Here is a 20,787-nt window from a genome sequence, read left to right as displayed (position 1 = left end):
GATTCGGCGCCGAGGTGGGTGGGACGGGGGAAGGGCGGGCAATGCAGAGGAGATCAGACCGCGGCACCTTTGGTCGATCTCCCAGTCCTCCCTCCCAGGGCGGAGGCAGTGCCGCCTTCCGCCGCCGCCGCACTGGTTGGCTGCGATCGGCGTGGGCGAGGGCGCCGCCGCCGCCACGCTGGTTGGTTGGCCGAGGGCGAGGCGAGCAGTTTCGTTTTCTCCGCGAGGGCGAGGTCGCGATCGTCGCGGGCGCGGCCGTCAGGGCGATGGCGAGGGCGACAGGGCGTGAACGTGATATGGAAGGGGTCCAAGATTATCGCTCTTTTGCCACTTTTGGCGAATGACAAAAAATTTGCCCTTTCGCTCTTTTGCTATAATTGGCAGCGGCGGGCGGCGGGATTGAAACGCTGGCCGTGGATGCGGGGCCGATTCGAACGGACGCGCGATGATACACCGAGGCCGGACGAAACAGAGAGGGGGGACGACGGCGACGTACGGAGGGGGCGAGACGAAGGAAAAAAAGTGACCCTTTGTGTTCCGAGAGGCTTGTTTACATAGAGATGATGTGAACACGTGTAGTCCAAGCCAACAGGTACGTACCGTGCCTATATATAGCAATCCAATTTTGTACAAAATGTAGTCCAAAACGTGGACGCGTGTAACTTTGTTTGTTCAACCTAAACTGTCTCCATGGTCAGGAAGCTTCCGCACTGTCACACCCAATTTGATTCTAAAGATAAAACCGAATGCACAACTATACATGCCATCATATGTACAGTGATTTCATCAGTGAATAATCAGTAACAGTATCACGAAAAGAGAACTAAGAGAACTAAAAGACTATAAAGTTTATCAAAGTTATACAACTTATCCTGTAAATGAAGACTCCAAACTTCATAGTCAATCGACCGGAAGTTGCGTAGACCTAGAACTCAGCATCATCTTCAAAAGGCTTCACGGCAACTTTCTTTTCTAAGCAGTAATTATAACAAGCGTGAGTAAACTTATAATTGGTACTCAGCAAGTGTTGGGAATTATATGACATGAAGGCTAAAATCAAGGAAAGACTGATTGTCTTACTGCGATAAGCAATTTTAGTTCATTAATCATATATAGCGGAAGCATATCTAAAACCATAAACATGGTCCACGATTTAATTCATCTTCAAGTTCATTAATCATGTGAGGGTCCAAACCGTTTTTAACCGTGAGCACGGCTGATATATGAGTTTTCACCGTGCAGAGGTTGTACACTTTAACCACAATTCGTGTCTCCCATATTGCCCGAGGTCGTGAGCCTCTTAAACACTTTCAAGGTGAGTGGCTAGAGATTCACTAGAGGCCTTTACAAAGATTTCATAACTTATGACAATCCGCTAAGATTTCAAGTCAAAGCGGTCATAACTCTTCCTAGTGAGGCAGTGCCTTACCCAAGGACCGCGTATCAAAGCCTCAAGAGGATCGAGCTATACCCTATCGATGCAACCCCTCCTGCCTTTACGGTAAGATTGTCATAAGCTAGTGTTTCTAATTAATTAGTCAACATCAGAGCCATATAGTAATGTGGTTGCACTGTTTTCCTGGGTGGTTCTCCATGTTCCGATTAAACAGATATGATCTTATGATTAACAACACAAATTATCCATAAACATGAAGCGACGCAGGTATATCATCATCATTGTTGTCATCATGGTTGTAATTATTCCCGTACCAGAACCAGTTATAGCAACTAAATAGTAGCTACCCAACAGAAAAGTAAAATCCAGGTTAGTAAGGAATGATCATAAAGACTAGGCATATTCTTAATTAGGATCGATCAAAATTAAGATAGGTGCATGCATAAAGAAAAGTTGTATTTATTGTGATTATTAGGATAAAGGAATGATCAAGAAAACACTTGACTTTCTTTTAGAGAATAACTGCTCAGTGTGGCAGAACCAACCTGAATTATACCGGCTCAAGTACGTGAGTCCAATCCTGAGGGCTCCAACGTGCTTCAAACGGTATAATCCCTTGGCCTGTCGGGTAACGTCCCGATAAACCACCGATACACAGGATCAAATAAGATTACCTCACACGAATGTGAGTCCAGAGATACAATCACCATCACATTTTACATCACAGAGGAATTTATGTTACAAGGGTTTCCAAAAGAGGTACGAAGATTAAATTCAGAGAGAAGATTACAAACTGTTAAACTATGGTTTTTAGCAGCGGAAAAACATACGCGATGATTACAACTCGTCGATAAGACAGATGTCATGCTAAGCCCGAGCACGACATCGCTCGATATCACCAGTGCTGGCCGGGGACGGATCCCATTCCACGGACCAACCTTCTGGAAAAGCACAGGGCCAAGGCAAGGGAAGAGTAGGGTCTTCAAGACATTTCCTGCAAAACATATAACTAGCAAGGCTGAGTATACTAATACTCAGCAAGGCTTACCCGAAATTGGGTATACTTAGCCCATAACTAGACTTATGAAAGCTTATAAAGGTTCTGGGTTTAGTTTCAGCTGAAAAGCAACAAAGAGTAGATCCTTAATTTCAAGTTTTAGCTTTCAGATTCTAGTTAATTATCCATTCTAAGTAATCACCTATATCTAAGCAAGCATGGTATAATCTTTGGTCAAACATCATCTTTGATAACCATAATATTGCTCTTGTTACTCTATGTGGTAAAGGGATCAAGCAGTCTCAATCTTCGTGAGAAGCGGACGATTCGAATCGAATTTAACCTTGCAAGGTAAACCTAACACACACGCTTGGAACACCACAGGGTCATTCCGAAGCAACCGTTTGCCTTTCATTCCGACTCGTGGATCAGAGCCACCACAAGCGACTGCAGGAACATACGCACACCCAATGTGTGCAGGACATACGTCTGTAGCGCGACTACAAAACCCGTATTCCTGGTTGCCCTTGCAACACGTATTTCCCCAGTCGAACCAAGTAACCAAAAGAACCAAATACATGTGGTGGGAGGTATGTCCACTCCTCGGGCCGATTGGCTACTAGGCTTACCGCTTACCCATAACTCACGGCATGTGGCTAGTACTTTCCAACGCTTAACCCGCACTACCACACACTGCGACCTTATCAGATTCATCAATACAGACGGGGTATCATCTCGACTATGATACCGTACAAAACTCCCGTCCGGCATCCTTGTAGTGGTAACAGGAATGTAAACATTACAATTCCTATATCGCGCGAGTGACAGGAAATCACCCGACTTCTACCGGTCCTATTAGTGAAGCATCTAACCGATAAGGACTCGGGAACATTACATTGGATTCCTAGGATTCATGCATCTAGGGTTTCACTTCAACTCCTAGACTTAATGCAAGATATAATATAGACAGGCATAGATTGCAGTGTAAATAAAGTAAGGGGATATGTCCGGGGCTTGCCTTTACGGGCGGGGCTGGGGTTAGTCAAGTTAACAACGTCCGAACTTTGGTTCGGGCCTTCAGAGAATTCCCTGACGAAGTCCTTAGGATCTTCAGAATAACCTCCTTCTGGTTCCGGGATTAGCTGATAATTTCCGTCGGCGGGAGAGATCGAGTCTACATGTTATGCAAGATGGAGTTCAATGGATGCACACATTTTTCATTTCAATCCATAGTAGAACTGCAATCTAAAAGTCAACAAGAACTCATGGTATAAAAAGGAATCTAAGCCTTGAATTATAAGTATTAATTCATGACTAAAGCATTAATTTAATTGAAAACAGAAATTAAATACTCAAATTTGGATTAAATTCAAATTGAATATGAGCTCTAAGTAATTAGGGTTATAAAGTTTTGAAAACTTAAACACAGCTTATTGTGTATTTAAAAGATTTTGATTAAAAGATCTAATTAGATAAACTTCACTGAAAAGATTTAGTTAATTGTATTATAAATAAATTAAACTAATCCAAGATAAATATTAAAACATAAATTGGAGTTAAATTCAGATTTAAATTTGAATTTTAACTTTTTGAGTAAAGAATGTTATAAGATTTTGAATATTTAAAAAAATAGATTACTTCATAATTCATGATTAAGAGATCTAATTGATTAAAGTTCAAAAGGTATACTTAACAAATTTTTGCTCAGAATAATTTGAAATGGTTATCTTAAAAGAAATTAAATCATATCATGAATTTAGATTTGAAGATTTTATATCACTTTATATGTCCTATAGAAATTTGTATATCAAAAATCATGATCACAAAGTTAACCTTATAGGGTAAAAATTGGAATTACAGATTGGATATTACATTTCTATGTTTTAGATTCAATATTGATTCAAAACTATTTTGTTTCAAATCAAACTCACTTAATAGAAGTTATCGAGTTCAGAACCTAGTTTCCAACAAAACTGGTTTTGTAATTTTTGGAATTTTCTACAATTTTCTATTGAATTTACAAGTCAAAAATGTCACTCACATGAAATAACAAGCACCCATTCACTTCTATTCTAAATACAGCACAAACTATTCATTTTCACAGCATGGTTATAAAACAAAAGTGATAGAATTTGAAATGGAGATTCACATGCAGCTGGTTTCACATTTTTTTGAATTTTCTACGATTTTCTAGGAGTTTTCCAAGTTCAGCACATTAGAAAAGGGAAAGAAACCGAGATCTTTCATTCAGACCCTTATAAAGAATCGAATTTTCGCAGGCAGGTCCTCCTGCCATTGCCGGCCGGGGCAAGCTCTGTTCCATCACAAATCCCGGTGATGGAGTGGTGAATCCGCAAGGGGAAGGGGGTGGGAAGCGAGAGGGGACTACGACGCACCCGATTGAGGGCTTGGCCGAGCTTGGGGAGGCCGGAAAGGTGGTCGCCGGCGTGGAGCAGGAGCCGCAACGGCACGGTGGCGCGGGGAAACTGGGCGGCAGCATGGAAGGGGTGCAACGGAGTGGGGGAACGGCTTCTATAGGTCCCGGGGGTGCTATTTATAGGAAAGGGAAGGGGAGAGAGAGGCGCACGGCCGGGGAACGACGGCGGCGGCTCAGGTGAGCTGCACTGGTTGCTCGGGCGGGCGGCGGTCCGTGCGTGGCAGCACAGGAATGGGCGGGGGAGAGAAGGGATAAGCGCGGGGAAGAGATAAGGCGGCGCCTGGAGTGGAGAGGGGGGCGAGGGGGACTGCACTGACGCCGGAATTAAGAAGATGGCGGCGGCGGCAGTGAAGCAGAGAAACAGGGGAGGCGTCCAGAGGAGGAAGACAGGTTGAAGGCGCCAAGGACCTGTTTGCAAATTGCAAAAACTTCAAGGGCCTGAAAGTAAAACTAAATTTCCCACTGATACAGGACTCTAATGGAGAAATGACCAAAATGAAAGTTGTACAACTTTTCAAGCTCTACAACTTTGCTTTAGGGTTTAAGTTCAAAAACTAAAAGTATGCAACTCTATTTTGAAATTTTGGACTAACTTTAAGTTTTCTAAAGATTTGTCCTTGTTACATATTCTACACACAACTTGGGCCTAATTGCAAGTTTTCCGAACTGTCATGATTACTTGCATTCTTGTAATTTGGCCCCTAGTAACTTTTGAAAATTACTTTTGTAACTCAATTATTTGCGTATAAGGACTTATACTTTTATAAAATTACATAAATACCCTTGTTTTTACCACTTTACCCAAAATTTTTACACACTTCAACATACACATTTCCAATGAAACTTTTGAATAAATATATTTTTAAGGAAAACATGTTTACAAAACCACTTTCACTTATTTTGAAATTACCCTAATCCAAATACATTTTGCAAAAACAACCCTATGTTTTTCTGTAATTACAAAAATACCCTTTTTACTTGTGTTTTAAATTTTCAACAGTTTCACACAAACACACAAAAGTTTTATACTAACAAGCGTACACTTCACACTATCAAATTATAAGCCTAGCTTACAGATACATGAACTGTCACACTCAGAGTCTTCAACCTTTATTCTTGCAACTCTTAATCTTCAAAACTTTTGGATCGTGCTTCTTCTAACGTTACACAAGCATCGTGCCCAAGTATACAAACTATTAAACAAACAAGAACAATTAAGAACAGATACATCAAATAAAAAAGAAAGCTTAAAAAGAGCCTACTAAAGGATAAAGGATAGGGCTGGTTGCTACGGTCACGAGAGCACAAGAAACACGGAAAACGGAGCTATGATCGAAAAGAAACACCTTTCGAAAGATTTATGTTATATAAGAGAACAACAGCGAATAAGAGAACAACAGAACTATAAGCTTCATTTACTTCAATTTAGAAAAAAAATGTAAAGGATATTTGAAAGAAAATATCCTTCATTATAATTAACTCATACTATATTTTGCATTTGTAAAAACGGAGTAGAACTTAGTCAAATTTATAATTATCTATGTTCAAATTACTCTAATTAAATAATTAATTAGCAAACCAGAGTAAGAATATCTAAGCGTATAACTTTATGATTTGTGTTGAACTAAACAAATTAAATTGCAAACACATTTGAGTTGATATTAATCAAGTTAATTAATTATGAAAACCAGAGTAAAGATCTAATTGGATTTTAATTGGAAAACTAGATGAAAGGATATTAATCAAATTAAATCTATATTTAATTTTAAAAATAGGGACTACGGTACAACGAGACTATTTAACCGAAGCTTAGGCTAAAAGAAAACTAACTCAACAAGAACGGGTCAAAACGGATCTAAGACGACGATGGCATGAAAGAAATAAGGTTGTAGGGATCTACTCGCGATTAACTATAGATCTGGAGGGCTAGCAGCAAAGATTTGCAAGACACAGAAACAATGCTCGCAAACAAGGAAAAGTTTAGAGTTAGATCTGAAAAGATCAGGATGGAGCTAGGTTGAAAAGATGCAATAGATCTAAGAGGTTTCTGCAGATTTTGCAAGACACAAGAAAGAATATGAAAATTACATGATTCACTAGGGTCTAATCGCAAAAGCATGGGGAGCGGGGTAAAAGAAAGAGGAGATGGAGGGGTTCCGTTTTACCGCTTACCCATGGCGGGGAGCCACCGTGGCGGCGGGTATCTCGCCGGGAAGAGGCTGCGGCGCACTGCTCCGGGGCGGCGGCGCTTCTGTTCGTGGCGAGCAGACAGGAGGCGTTCATGGTGAGGCAAACCTGGGCGGCGGTGCAGGAGGGTGGCAGCGTTGGGCAGATGCAGGGGGGTGTGGCGCGAGGTGCAGGGGCGGCGGCAGCCTGCACAGAACGGCGGCTGCACTCTGCTGCGCGGGGGAGGGCGCGAGGCGTGGTAGGTGCGCGCGGTGCAGGTAGGCGTGACAGCAAGGAGTCATGGGGAAGCTAGGGCCGGCGACGCGCGGCATTAGGGTTGAGGGGAGGGCTCGGCCTTGCAATTTATAGGGCGCGGCGCTCTAGCTGGGCGTGGGGAGCACGCCAGGAACAACGACGGCACCATCAACATCGTAGCATGCAGCGTCAGGAGACCTTAGCCGTATCAGGATGCACTAACGGATAGGCTAAGATGGACCTTTCACGCTCCGCCCGTTAGGGTTCGCAAAGAGAGAGGGCTAGAAGAGGGGTGGACAGGCCAGCTTGACGAGCACACCGAGGCACCAGGCTGCGACCGGTGCTACACGGTTCGTCGTGGTGGGCTGAACAGTTTTGGGTGTGGTCGAAGATGAATGTTGGCTAGCTGAAGATGAACGGGTAGGTCGACTGAGCAGTGTTGGGCCAAGGGAAAGAGGAGAGAGGCGCTCGGCAAGCTGGTAAGCAGATAGTTTGTGCTACTAGTCTGATCAGAAGAAGGGACCCAAAAGAGAAAGAAGGGAGAGGGAGGTCGAGCGATTTGCAACTTTTAATAGCTCGTGGATGGCCATACTCGTGTGACACTCATGTCGAGCACAATAGCAGAGTCGTCTAGTTTCGAACGAAGTCCAAAACAGCACATGGCGAACAGCTAGCTCGGCCTGCAGACGGCGTACGGGTGTATGATGAGATCGGGCATGCGTGTCTAGATCGAACTCGATCAACGAGTCCTGGCACGCCCCCATAGGAAAGCTGAGTTTGGCATGACATAGCTGCCGTGTCGAGGAAGGAAAAGAAGAGGATGGGGATGATGGTAGCCGAACATGAAAACGAGCTGATGGTGCTGGTCGAACGCGAACGGACCATTCGAGAGCAAGAAACGAGAGAGAGAGAGAGAGAGAGAGAGAGAGAGAGAGAGAGAGAGAGAGAGAGAGAGGGGGTCAGGCTAGGTTGTTGGCGGGTCAATTCGGGGTCTTGCAACGGCGATGCAGGTTGCCAGAGCTGGCACTTACGAAACCGGAGACATCATCGGAAAACACCAAAGTCGGGCTATGGATCCGTTTCGAGCGTGATTTGATTAGGGAGAAGGATTAGAGGATGGGGAACTTGAATGGGGTATGTTAGGGTGGCGGATAGAATAAATGAAAACTGGCGATTAGTGATAAAACAGCTTGGTCCGACTATGACTAGAAATTTGGGAACTATAGAGAGAAAATAAAAAAGGGAAAATAATTTTGGTAGCTTCCTCACTTCACGGAAAAGCTTCTAGACAATATCAACTCAGTGGAAGAAGGCGATCGACGGTGAGAGGCTGTCTGCTAACTTCACAAACTTCAGGAAGGAACGACAAAGGCGAAAACAAGGGAGTTTGATTCAGTACATCAAAGGAAAACTTTTGATTAACTTTTTATTGTTGGAAAAGCAATGAACGATGAGATCAGGGTGCTGGTCGAGCTAAAGCTTGCGCACGACACGATTCTAGGGTTTAGGGTGGATTGGGTCAAACACGGGCTGAATTCGGCCCGAGAAGAAAAGAAAGAAAGAAAAGATTCATTCTTTCCAAATATATTTTCAAGATTAAAATAAATCTAGAAAAGTCTAGATGAATCATCTAAACTACGAAAAATATATCCAGAAGAATCCTAAAAATTTCGAGAAAAATTATGGATACGAGGAATTCATATAAAATACTTGGAATTTGAGAAAAAAATTAAAAATTTCCAAAAATGAATTTAGCTCTACGGAGAAAGAGAGTAATTTTTCAGAAAATCTAGAAAATTCTCGAAAAATTCTAAAGATGGATGAACATATTCTAGAAGACATTCATATACTAAAATTAAATATTTTAAGGTGTGACATGCACATTCCTTAGAATTTGGTGAAGATTATTGGATTCCATTGGGGCATATGCCCCTTTATGTGAATTAAATAAAATAAAGCCACAAGAACTAGAAAAGGTTGGGGAGAGACCATCTTACCAAGCCATGACGCGTGCTCGAGTCATGCCGTGATTGTAGTGGTGATGACTGTAATGTTCCCATTGATGATGGTTAATGGCGTGTCAATCGATTCATATGTTTTGTTTCTCTTCCTCTCTACCCCAGGCACCGGAGGTTCTGATTGACTACGCATCCATTTCTAAATTAAGTTAAGCAAAAAATTGCTACGAATCATTTACTAATACATCCAACGCCCTCGCATACTAATACATCCCTACTTGACTACAGCAGCACTCAAGGTATAAACAAAGACCCAAGACTTTGATCGCACGCCCACCAAAAAGGTGCCGCGCCAAAGGCCTAAAGCAAGGGTGAAGAGGAGGCCAGTTGGTGCATCGCGGCTCTATCAATAGACTATTGCCACCAATGGTCATAGTCAATTGGCCATTGGATTGATATTACCTGGAAATGGCAAAACATGCATTTCAGCCCACCCAAAACTCATATATGTATCCCAAAGGTCCTTTGGAGGATATTTGCATTTCTAAAGAGTACGCGCGTGTAAAAGTTTCAAGTGTGCAGATTAAAGATGCTGCCCCAAGCGTCGTGTGTTTGTGCACCACTGGCATTCCTTGAGGCATGTGCTTAGAATGTTCGAAACCCTGATGATTAGCTTGGTATTGGTTCCCCTGCATCCCAGCTAGCCCAAATCACCAGTACATATGTAGCCCAAGCGGCCCAATAATGTTCACCTCATCGACCAAGACCAGCAGCCAGCACCACTGCATTAATAAGCTCATCTGCGGCAGCAAGCAAGCTCCTCCCTCCGCCACTCCTGCCTGTCCACCATGGCCACCGGCGGGAGCGGCGGCGGCGGCGGCGCCACGAGAAGAAACTGCTGCGGAGGCTTCTGCGGGTTCCTCTTCACCGTCGGCTTCATCGTGCTCATCTACTGGGCCATCTTCCAGCCCCACCACATCCGCGCCGCCGTCGACTCCGCCACCCTCTCCAACCTCACCGTCTCCAATAACGCCGCCTCCGCCGCGGACGTCTCCTACCACCTCGCGGTCAAGCTCAGCCTCTACAACCCCAGCGCCCGCGTCAACATCTACTACGACGCCCTCGACGCCGAGCTCCGCTTCCGCGACGCCGTCGTCATCGGCCCGGCCGCCAGCGACACCTCCCCGTCCGAATTCTACCAGCGCAGCAAGACCAACGAGGTGGTGAAGGTGGAGTTCGACTACGGAGCGCAGGGCGTCGCCGTCGCTGGCGACGTCGCCGGGGAGCTGGAGAAGGAGATGAGGAGCGGGGGGCCGGTGAGCTTGGATCTGCACGTGGGCGTGCAGGTGAGGTACGTGTTCAGGATGTTCAAGCTGCGGCAGAAGCCGAGGATCTGGTGCCCGCTGAGCATTCCCGTCAGGAAGGAGAGCCGGGGCCGCGGCGTCGGTGGCCTTCTTGTCTCCGGCGACCGGTGCAGGGTCAAGTACTGATGATGAGTGCTGGTTGTTTACTTAATTTTGTGTTTTCTTATATTAGCTTGCTTGTGAGATACGTACGTGAGCCATTATTCTCAGTCTGATTCTTCGTGCGTAGATGGTCGTTGAGGCGATTGATTGCTGCACACACTACTACGAGTAACGCTGTGTTCTTAATCTTTCTTTCGCTGTTGTTTGCGCATTGACAATAAAATTTGTAAAATTACGAGGTAATTTCATGATCAGTATATATCATGGTCGCACACATGCATGATGTATACATGTTCAGGTCTCCCAAAATATATCAACCTTACATGATGTTTGTTTGTTGATGTTAGCATAGTACAATGATGCCGCGTCGCAAAAAGAGAGAGAGAAATAAAGTTAAAAGTTGCTGCTGCAGAGCAACTTTAACGTACTATGTAAAAATTCTAGCTAAACGAAGAGCTAAAAGATCAGGTAAAAAATAAAAAACTTCCTAAAGGGTGGCGGAGAACCAACAATCTCTCCAAATCTTGACTCTCCGTACTCGAATCACATCCACATCAGAACTTTTTGTTACTCACTCCCTTTCAACCCTACTCACATGCGTGGGCCCTGAACCCATAGCACCAGACAATCAAAGGTCGCCGGTACCCCCACAACGAGAAAGGCCACGCGAATCTAGCTAGGTGGTCGCCCGGAAGAGGGGCGGCGCCACAGCAGAAGGCGGCGGCAACCATAGCCAAGGCATGGAGCTCGCCGGCGGCGCGCTATGGGGAGGGCGGAGGCGAGGTGGAGGCCGAGGGAGGTCGGCGAGGTTGTGGCGGTGCTCGAGCCGCAGGGAATCGACCTACGGGGGTCCGATGCGAGCGAATCAACCGACGGCGCAGAACCTCCATGCGATGTCAATGGTGAGCCAGCCATCACCAGCGGCTCTGCCGGTGGGATCCATGGCGCTGCTGCCCGGCGACGGCAGGAGGACGACGGCGGGAGGTGGATGGCGGGAGGGCGAGCACGAGGGAGGGAGGGCGGCGCGAGGGAAAGCGACGGCGAGATAACAAGCGGCATTGGCTCGCAAAAAGTACCGAGCGAGGGGAGTGCTTTGGCTAGCCAGATACAGAGGCTGTTGGATCAGAGAATTTTTTCAAATTATACATATCCACATTCTACAGAGATGCTCTTAGGTGCTGGAAAAAACATCTGTGAGCGTATCTCTCACGCGTGAGCTTAAAAATGCTGTGGTTGATCTTTGTGAAGTCGGCTAACAGAGCAGCCTTTGTCGAGGCGCGTGGGCTGGCTCGTCGGTGGGCCCACCTTCATCGCACGTTCCGGACTTCCGGGCTCCGGCAACATGCCAGCTGTGCGTCGCGGCGGTTTCGCCAATGCCAGGGAAGCAGGGGAGGAGGATCAGCGCTGGTAGCGTGCACACACGGTGTCCGAGGCTCGAAGGTCGAAGCAGCCAAGAAGCACGTCGCGGACCAATAAACCAAGTGACCAAATGGTTAGTACCAAGAGCTGGTCAAGGTCAATTCATAGTTACTCCTATAATGGATCCATCCAATTGTGCAATCATGATGTACACCAAGTACCTCTTGCGTTATTAATATAGAGAAAAAAGGAAATGTTTTTTGCGCACTACCGTTTGACTACAACTTAACAATAACCATGTTGTGGATTTAATAAGCTCCCCAGCTAATTGATCCTAACCACTGCAACGAAGTTTAGAGCAACTCCAAAAGATTCTCCATATCTTTGCTCATTGTTAGGAATAGAGATTTTGATGGAAAAATACCCTCCAACAGTTTCTCTAAGTGCTTATCTAAATGTAGCTATCCTCTATTCCGCATTTCTTACTAGACAAAGATAGATAACGAAAATAACTTTACAGTGTACCAAGATATAGAAAAGCTGTTGGAGAGTTAGAATATATAAAAAATAATTTTTATGTAGAAAATTTTAGAGAATAAAATTTAGAAAGATTTTTGGAGGTGCTCTTACTTAATATATATATATAGAGAGAGAGAGACACGTATCCTTAGGTTTAATTCGCCAATCCTCCAGGCCAGCTCGAAATCACCCATAAGTATAGCACAAACCGCCCTCAATCCTTCGTCTCCCGCCCCGCATCGACCACCTAGCGAGCCGTCGGCGGCGGCGGCAGCAAGCTCCACCTCCTCCCCACCATGTGTTGCAGCGGCACCGACAGCTGCGTCGTCAGGTGCTGCTGCCGCTTGTTCGTGTTGCTCCTATCCGCCGGCTTCGTCGTGCTCATCTACTGGGCCAACTTCCAGCCCCACCAAATTCGCGCCACCGTCGCGTCCGCCACCCTCTCCAACCTCACCGTCTCCAACGCCTCGTCCGCCGCGGAGGTCTCCTACAACCTCGCCGTCACCCTCAGCCTCTACAACCCCAGCGTCCGCGTCGGCATCTACTACGACGCCCTCCACGCCGACCTCCGCTTCCGCGACGCCGTCCTCGGCCCGGCCGCCAACGGCACCTCCCCGCCCGAGTTCTACCAGCGCAGGAAGACTAGCGACGACGTGAGGCTGGAGTTCGACTACGGCCGGGGCGTCGCCGTCGGCAGCGACGTGGCCGGGGAGCTCGAGACCGAGATCAAGAGCGGGGGCGCGGTGAGCCTGGAGCTCCACGTCGACCTGCGGGTGAGGTACAAGTTCAGGATTTTCAAGCTGCGGCAGAAGCCGGGGATACGGTGCTCGCTGAGCATCCCGGTCAAGGCGGAGGGCCGGGGCCCCGGCGTCGGCGGCGCTGTGGTCTCCGGCGACCGGTGCAGGGTCAAGTACTGATGAATAATGCTGGTTGAGTGGATCGGACTTTTTTTTTGTGCGAGTGAATGTTGGTTGAGCAGCTGCGCGCGTTTGTCCTTGCTTATATGCTTGGAGATCGGCGAGCCATTCTCGATCGAGTTGATTCCTGCAGAGCCAGATTGTGAGTATTGTTCAGGAATGAGTGACGGTGACGCCATTATTCTGAACCTTCAATCTACTTAGTATTGGATTATCCATTCAATTGGGAGCTATAATGAATCGCTTGAACATACGCCGCGTGCAGCTATAGCTGGCCATTCGGGCCGCCTGGCATGGCCCGAGTCCGAGCCCGACTCGGCCCAGCATGATCAGGCCCGGCACAATTGGCTCGGTTAGGCTGTGTCGGGCCAGCCCACGTGCCAAGACCTCGGCCTAGGCACGGCAAGAAGGTCTGTTATCCGTGTCGGGCCGGCCAGATATCCTATACGGGCTCGGCGTGCCGTGCCAGCCCGTGAGCCCATGTAGCCATTAATTCCTTCTTTAATCCAGAATTATCTCAAAATTTCACATATGACAAGAAATTTATTGAAATCTCAATACATTCTTAAATTTAAACACTCATCTGCATCCGCAGCCAAAATTATTCTCATCATCTCCCCGAATACCCATCACCCGCAACTCATAGTTGTGGGATGTAGGGTCATTGCCGGCCTCCGGTCCCTCAACGGCCTGCGCAAGAAACAATTGAAGCAAAGAAAGATAAAAGAACAAAAAGAGAAAGAAAAGAGGAAGGCGAACAGAGGGGGGACATCGGAGTTACCTTTGGTCAGAGCACAGGAGTTGCCGCCAACAACCTCACCGGAGAAAGCTTGGGCAAACCATAGACTCGGAGAGGGAGAGGGAGATTGGAGAAGAGGAAGGCGAACAAGATCAAAAAGCAACAAAATAAGGGAGGAGCAGATCTGATGGCGAGCAGAGGAGCCGAGGAGGCTAGGAGGCTGGCAAGCAGAGGAGGCCACCAGATCTGGCACCGCTGGCTCGCATCACCACAGCTCGGTCTTCCCCGCTTTCCCCTTCTTCAATCCCCATCACTAGTTACAGTAGAGGGAGGAGAAAGCCGGCAAGCCTGCCGGCGTCGGATCTGGTCGAGCCGCGGCTCGGGAGGTGAGGCGGAGGCGCGGAACGGCGACGGGCTGCGTGGGAAGCGAGGAGGACCGCCGAGGAGCTAGATCCGGCAAGCAGAGAGGGATGGGAAGGAAGGGGAACACCGAATCTAGGCAAGGAGAGGCGGAGGAGGCGTGGGGATCGGCGGATCTATGCTGGCGACAACGGCAAGGCTATGGTTTGGGGAGGTCAGGGGGAGGTGCGTGCGAGGAACGGGGGAGGCGAAGAGGCGGCCAGACGACGAGGCGAGTGGGGAATGGAGGCTAGGGTTTAGGGCCGGGCGCCTCGCGTCATATACGGTGCTTGGGCTCCCGAGCCTTGCAGGTCTCCCGTGCTTTTGGACCGGCCCACGTATCGGGTTGGTCCGAGGGATATTCATGCCATGCTGGCTGGGTCCATGTGCCGATGTGGCGGCCCAAGCTGATTAATTCCGAGCCGTGCCCGTGCTAGGCAAAAAGCCGTGCCGTGGGCCGGCCCACGTACCTCGGTCCGGATGGGAAACTAGCTTTGTTTGTTCCGTAATTTTGCTTTATGGAAAGAACGAAGTTGCTTCTGAATTTACAATGCTCGCTAAATATACTCGCCATCCACCGAGTTGTTCCGGCAAGTACAGTGACATGTCAGCGCGGGGCACGGACGTCCCCGTCGATCCCTGATCACTCGCCGCGCGGGAAGGCGGAGGCGACGGCGCGGGCTCGCCGGCTCTCGTTACATATGTCAGTAGGCGCCGAACGAAGAAGCAAACGGAAACAGATAACTAACTAAAGCTGACCAAAGCTTGCATACCAGCACTCACCAAGAGGACAGTGACCAAAAATGAAGAAACAAAAGCAAGCCAAAGCAGATTTCAGATTTCAGTGACCAAAAGCAATCGGAAGAATGGGAAAAAGCAGAGCCGAATAAAATCTCAATTCAACCGGAGATAGCAGCCAAGAAGGCAACAATAACCAGAAAAGAATGGAAGAATGATTGGGAAGAGGCAACCAAGCAGAATTGTGGTAAGTACCGATTTGGCGGTTAAACTGTCTAGATGGTGAAATCGACATGGAAGCCTGCTACGGCTGTTCCCATGCACCGCGCCAACTCGGACCAGCTCGTGCTCATATCCACCACTTCATGCAGCAGCAGCGCTAGCGTTGGAGTGGATTCACGCGCCGAGCGGCCGGCCTCCACCAGCGAGAGGTGGCTGGCTGGCGGCGACCAGGAATCCAAAAGAGAAAGCGATGGAATCAGGAAGGAAGAAAGGAGAGAGTGCATAATACAACCAGTGTTTGAAAACGACTCGTACGTAAATATTATGGTCGAATTATTCTATACTACTGAAATATTGATCAGTATTATGAGAAAGTATAGCCAGGTAGTATAAGGATAACAACAACAACAACAACAACAACTTAGCCTTTTGTCCCAAGCAAGTTGGGGTAGGCTAGAGATGAAACCCACAGAAAACAAGAATAAGAAACCAAAAAGTACACAAGCCAAAGGAAGGGTTAGGGGTTAAACAAAAAGTAACAAAGGTCACGGTTCAGGTACATTAATTGCTAATCTCCAAGCGCTCCTATCCATAGCTAATTCCTTAGCGATATTCCACTCCTTAAGGTCTCTCTTAACCGTCTCGTCCTAAGTTAGTCTAGGTCTACCTCTACCTCTCTTTACATTATCGCCCCGCTTTAGAACTCCATTACGCACCGGCGCCTCGGGAGGCCTCCGTTGTACATGTCCAAACCATCTCAACCGATGTTGAATCAACTTCTCATCGATAGGTGCCACCCCGACCCTATCTCGAATCTCTTCGTTCCGGATTCTATCCCTTCTTATATGCCCGCAGAACCAACGCAGCATACGCATCTCTGCTACACTCAGTTGCTGGACATGTCGCCTTTTTGTAGGCCAACATTCAGCACCGTATAGCATCGCTGGGCGAATCGCCGTCCTATAGAACTTACCTTTTAGCCTCTGTGGCACCTTCTTGTCACAGAGGACGCCCGAAGCCTGCCGCCACTTCAACCACCCGGCTGAAATTCTATGTCTAACATCTTCATCAATGTCTCCATCTTTCTGAAGCATTGATTCTAGATACCGGAAAGTATCCTTCTTGGCCACCACTTGACCTTCGAGGCTAACGTCCCCATCCTCATGCCTAGTCGGGCTAAAGTCGCACATCATATACTCGGTCTTGGTCCTACTCAGTCTGAACCCCCTCGACTCTAACGTGTGTCTCCACAGCTCTAACTTCATATTAACCCCTACCCTACTCTCATCAACTAGCACCACATCATCAGCAAAGAGCATACACCAAGGGATATCACCCTGTATGTCCCTTGTGACCTCATCCATCACCAAAGCAAATAGATAAGGGCTCAATGCTGACCCCTGATGTAGTCCTATTTTAATTGGAAAGTCACTGGTATCGCCATCACATGTTCGAACACAAGTCATCGCATCCTTGTACATATCCTTGATGAGGGTAATATACTTAGTTGGAACTTTGTGTTTTTCCAAGGCCCACCACATGACATCTCTCGGTACTTTATCATACGCCTTCTCTAGGTCAATAAAGACCATGTGTAAGTCCTTCTTCTCCTCTCTATATCTCTCCATCAACTGTCGTACTAAGAAAATCGCCTCCATGGTCGACCTCCCAGGCATGAACCCAAACTGGTTTTGGGTCACCCTTGTCAATCCTCTTAGGCGATGCTCGATAACCCTCTCCCAAAGTTTCATCGTATGGCTCATCAGCTTAATCCCCCGGTAGTTAGTACAACTTTGAATATCTCCCTTATTCTTGAAGATCGGTACTAATATACTTCTCCTCCGTTCCTCCGGCATCTTGTTTGACTGGAAAATTAGGTTAAAAAGCTTAGTTAACCATACTACCGCCCTCTCGCCCAGGCATCTCCACACCTCAATGGGGATGCCATCGGGACCCATCGCTTTACCTCCCTTCATCCTCTTCAAAGCCTCCCCGATCTCTGCCTCCTGAATTCTCCTCACAAAGCGTCTGTTGGTATCATCAAATGAGTCGTCCAACTCGAAGGTAGGACCCTCATTTTCCCCATTAAACAACTTGTCGAAGTATTCTCGCCATCTGTCCTTGATCTCCTCATCCTTCACCAGAAGTCGACCTGTCCCATCCTTGATGCATTTGATTTGGTTTATGTCCCTTGTCTTCCTCTCGCGGGTCCTAGCTATCCTATAAATGTCCTTCTCTCCTTCCTTCGTACCTAGCCGTTGATACAGGTCATCAAAAGCCTGACCTTTCGCTACACTTACAGCTCGCTTTGCAGACCTTTTCGCTAATCTATATCCCTCGATGTTGGTTGCGCTCTTGTCGAGGTAAAGGCGTTTGAAACACTCCTTCTTCTCCTTAATAGCCCTTTGCACCTCGTCATTCCACCACCAAGTCTCTTTCACTTCCTGCTTGCCTCCCCTACTCACACCAAACACTTCTGAGGTCACCTTCCGAATACATGTCGCCATCTTTAGCCACATATCATCTACATCTGCTCCTTCTTCCCAAGGCCCCTCGCCTAGCATCCTCTCCTTAAACGTCTGAGCCTCTTCCCCTCTAAGCTTCCACCACTTCGTTCTCGCAATCTTGGCACGTTTGTCCCGGTAGGCACGTACCCGAAAACGAAAATCCGCCACCACAAGCTTGTGTTGGGGGACAACACACTCCCCAGGTATCACCTTACAATCTAAGCAGGCACGTCTATCCTCTCTCCTAGCAAGGATAAAATCGATTTGGCTCGAGTATTGTCCACTATGGAAGGTCACTAGATGGGACTCCCTCTTCCTAAAGAGGGTATTCGCTAACAGCAGGTCGTAGGCCAACGCAAAATTCAAAACATACTCCCCTCCTCGTTCCTACTACCATACCCGAAACCCCCGTGTACTCGCTCATATCCTATATTAGTCGCACCCACATGGCCATTGAGGTCTCCTCCTATGAAGAGCCTCTCACTGATAGGCACGGTACTAACCATGCTATCAAGGTCTTCCCAGAACTGACTCTTGGAGCTCTCACTAAGACCTACCTGAGGGGCATAGGCACTGATCACATTCAGAGCCAAATCTCCAATAACCAACCGCACTAGGATAATCCGGTCGCCTTGCCTCCTAACATCTACAACTCCATCCTTAAGGCTCTTATCGATCAATATGCCTACACCATTCCTACCCGAGGTTGTCCCCGTGTACCAAAGCTTGAAGCCAGAACCCTCCACTTCCTTCGCCTTCTGGCCCTTCCATTTAGTCTCCTGCACGCATAGAATATTTACACGCCTCCTAATTGCTACATCGACTAGCTCTCTTAACTTACCTGTTAGAGACCCTACGTTCCAACTACCTAGACGAATCCTAATTGGCTCGGCTAGCTTCCTTACCCTTCGCACCCGTCGAGAGAAATGCGAAGACCCTTGCTCATTTTTCACTACACCCGGGCGCAGATGTAGCGCGCCACAGAGGCTGCGACGACCCGACCCTTGCTCACTTATCATCGTACCCGGATCACGATACGACGCGCCCCTAAGGGGAAGACGACCCGGCCCTTGCCCATTTAACACCACACCCGGGTTCCCATATAGCGCGTCGCTAAGAGGGTTACGCCCCAACGAATTTCTTATGGGTTTCATTTCCATTAGAGTGGCTGATTTTTTACGCTGGTTCGCCAAACCTAACACAACCCTCCATATTTTCTCATCGCGGGCTTGGGACCGGCAACGGCAGTGTTCCAGGTAGTATAAGGATAAATAGGAAAAATTATTATCTCATTTTCTTTTTAATTATCATTCTCTTTTCATTATTTAATTTTCATCCCTTCATTTCTCACGTTCTTCATAGCGTTTGCTCTCTTCTCCCCTTCTCCTTTCTGTCATGAGCAAGCGACGGCGCTAGGGTTTCCGGCTCCCGTGCTGGAATCGCCGCCGCGGAGGCGTCCCGCGCTCGCCGCCGCCGTGAAGTCGCCCCCCACACGCAGCCGCCTCTCGCCGCCGGGGAATCGGATCTGGCCCCCGCTCAGCGCTCGACTTCTTGACGGCGGCGGCCCCTGCGACCTGTGGCCTTCGGCAGGAATGGCGGCGCTCGGCTCGCATTCGTTGCTTCGGCGACGCCTCTCTCTCTCGGCGACCTCTTCTTCTACCGCTCCGGCGCGATGACGCTGTCCCTTCCCCAACGTCGTCTTGGCGTCTCGCCCTGTACAGCACCGATCCATGCCAGCTGCGACTCCTTGCTCCGAGGTCCGAGCCTACCAAGAGAATGGTCATCTCCTCCGCCGTGGCGTCATGGTACTGGGGATCAGGGTGCGTGGTGTCCTTGGCCGGCCGCCGGCGTTCTTGTCTGTGGGTTGGCGTGAAATGGCAATGGTTGTTGGCTTATGGCATCGTGCCTCTCTAGTTCCCAACTGATACTCTGACAGTGCATTAGCAATGCCGTTCTCAGGGCGACTAGGCTGAGCTCTTCCCTGTAATTTCATTTTTGTATAGATTATGTCCAATCAGTACAAATTCAGTATTAGTTGGCATCCTGTTGCTGGCGCCATCATAATTGCCGATTACTTGGCCGTTGCAGCCTAGGCTTGAACAGAGCTCAGTTTAAAGCGCTTGCAATAACAGCTTATCAATCCCAACTTCTCTTTTGCATTTCTCCATCCACACATTAGAATCTGGACAGCGTACAATTCTGAGAAGATCTAGACCCCATCTCCGATCCATATTCTTTTTCTTGGAATCTTTGCGCGTCCATGCCACAGGCAAATGGGGCATGGATCGAGGTTATATGATCCTATTGGAAGTAACACAGATGCGTCAAACATCTATTGTTGTTTATACAACACTGGTATCTCTACCTGTGAATATTTCAAGATAAGCATGAACAACAGCACAATTGCAGATTTGATCAGGAAACCAACGCACATCAAATTCCAGACACATGAACATATTTGCTTTGGAGAATATGAAGCATTATTAGACAGGCTGAGATCGAATGTCAAGCTGTAAGAGGGAGTCTTGCAGAGGTTACAGTTGCAGCATTGCAGAAGCCTGTCACGGACAGACTGCGACAAGAGAATTGCAAGAGAGAGCTGTAGCTGAAAATTCAAACACCAGTACACCACAAACTAATACAGAGATCCCAGATAAACTGCAAACACTTTTCACCAATCACCAATCATAATCCACACTCCATAGCATCACT

General features: G+C 47.7%; 2 protein-coding genes across 2 annotated transcripts; both read left to right on the top strand.

Annotated features, from left to right (window-relative positions):
- Positions 1-9,982: 9,982 nt before the first annotated feature.
- On the top strand, positions 9,983-10,988 carry LOC112887546 (NDR1/HIN1-like protein 3). The gene has a single exon (XM_025953737.1). It carries the CDS (start codon positions 10,058-10,060, stop codon positions 10,697-10,699), a length of 642 nt encoding a protein of 213 aa, XP_025809522.1. The 5' UTR covers positions 9,983-10,057; the 3' UTR covers positions 10,700-10,988.
- Positions 10,989-12,767: 1,779 nt separating this feature from the next.
- LOC112887709 (NDR1/HIN1-like protein 10) lies at positions 12,768-13,607 on the top strand. The gene has a single exon (XM_025953966.1). It carries the CDS (start codon positions 12,850-12,852, stop codon positions 13,468-13,470), a length of 621 nt encoding a protein of 206 aa, XP_025809751.1. The 5' UTR covers positions 12,768-12,849; the 3' UTR covers positions 13,471-13,607.
- Positions 13,608-20,787: the final 7,180 nt, after the last annotated feature.

Source organism: Panicum hallii, chromosome 3, assembly GCF_002211085.1.
Source record: "Panicum hallii strain FIL2 chromosome 3, PHallii_v3.1, whole genome shotgun sequence".
Classification (NCBI taxonomy): domain Eukaryota; kingdom Viridiplantae; phylum Streptophyta; class Magnoliopsida; order Poales; family Poaceae; genus Panicum; species Panicum hallii.
This window is presented reverse-complemented; position numbering and strand designations above follow the sequence as displayed.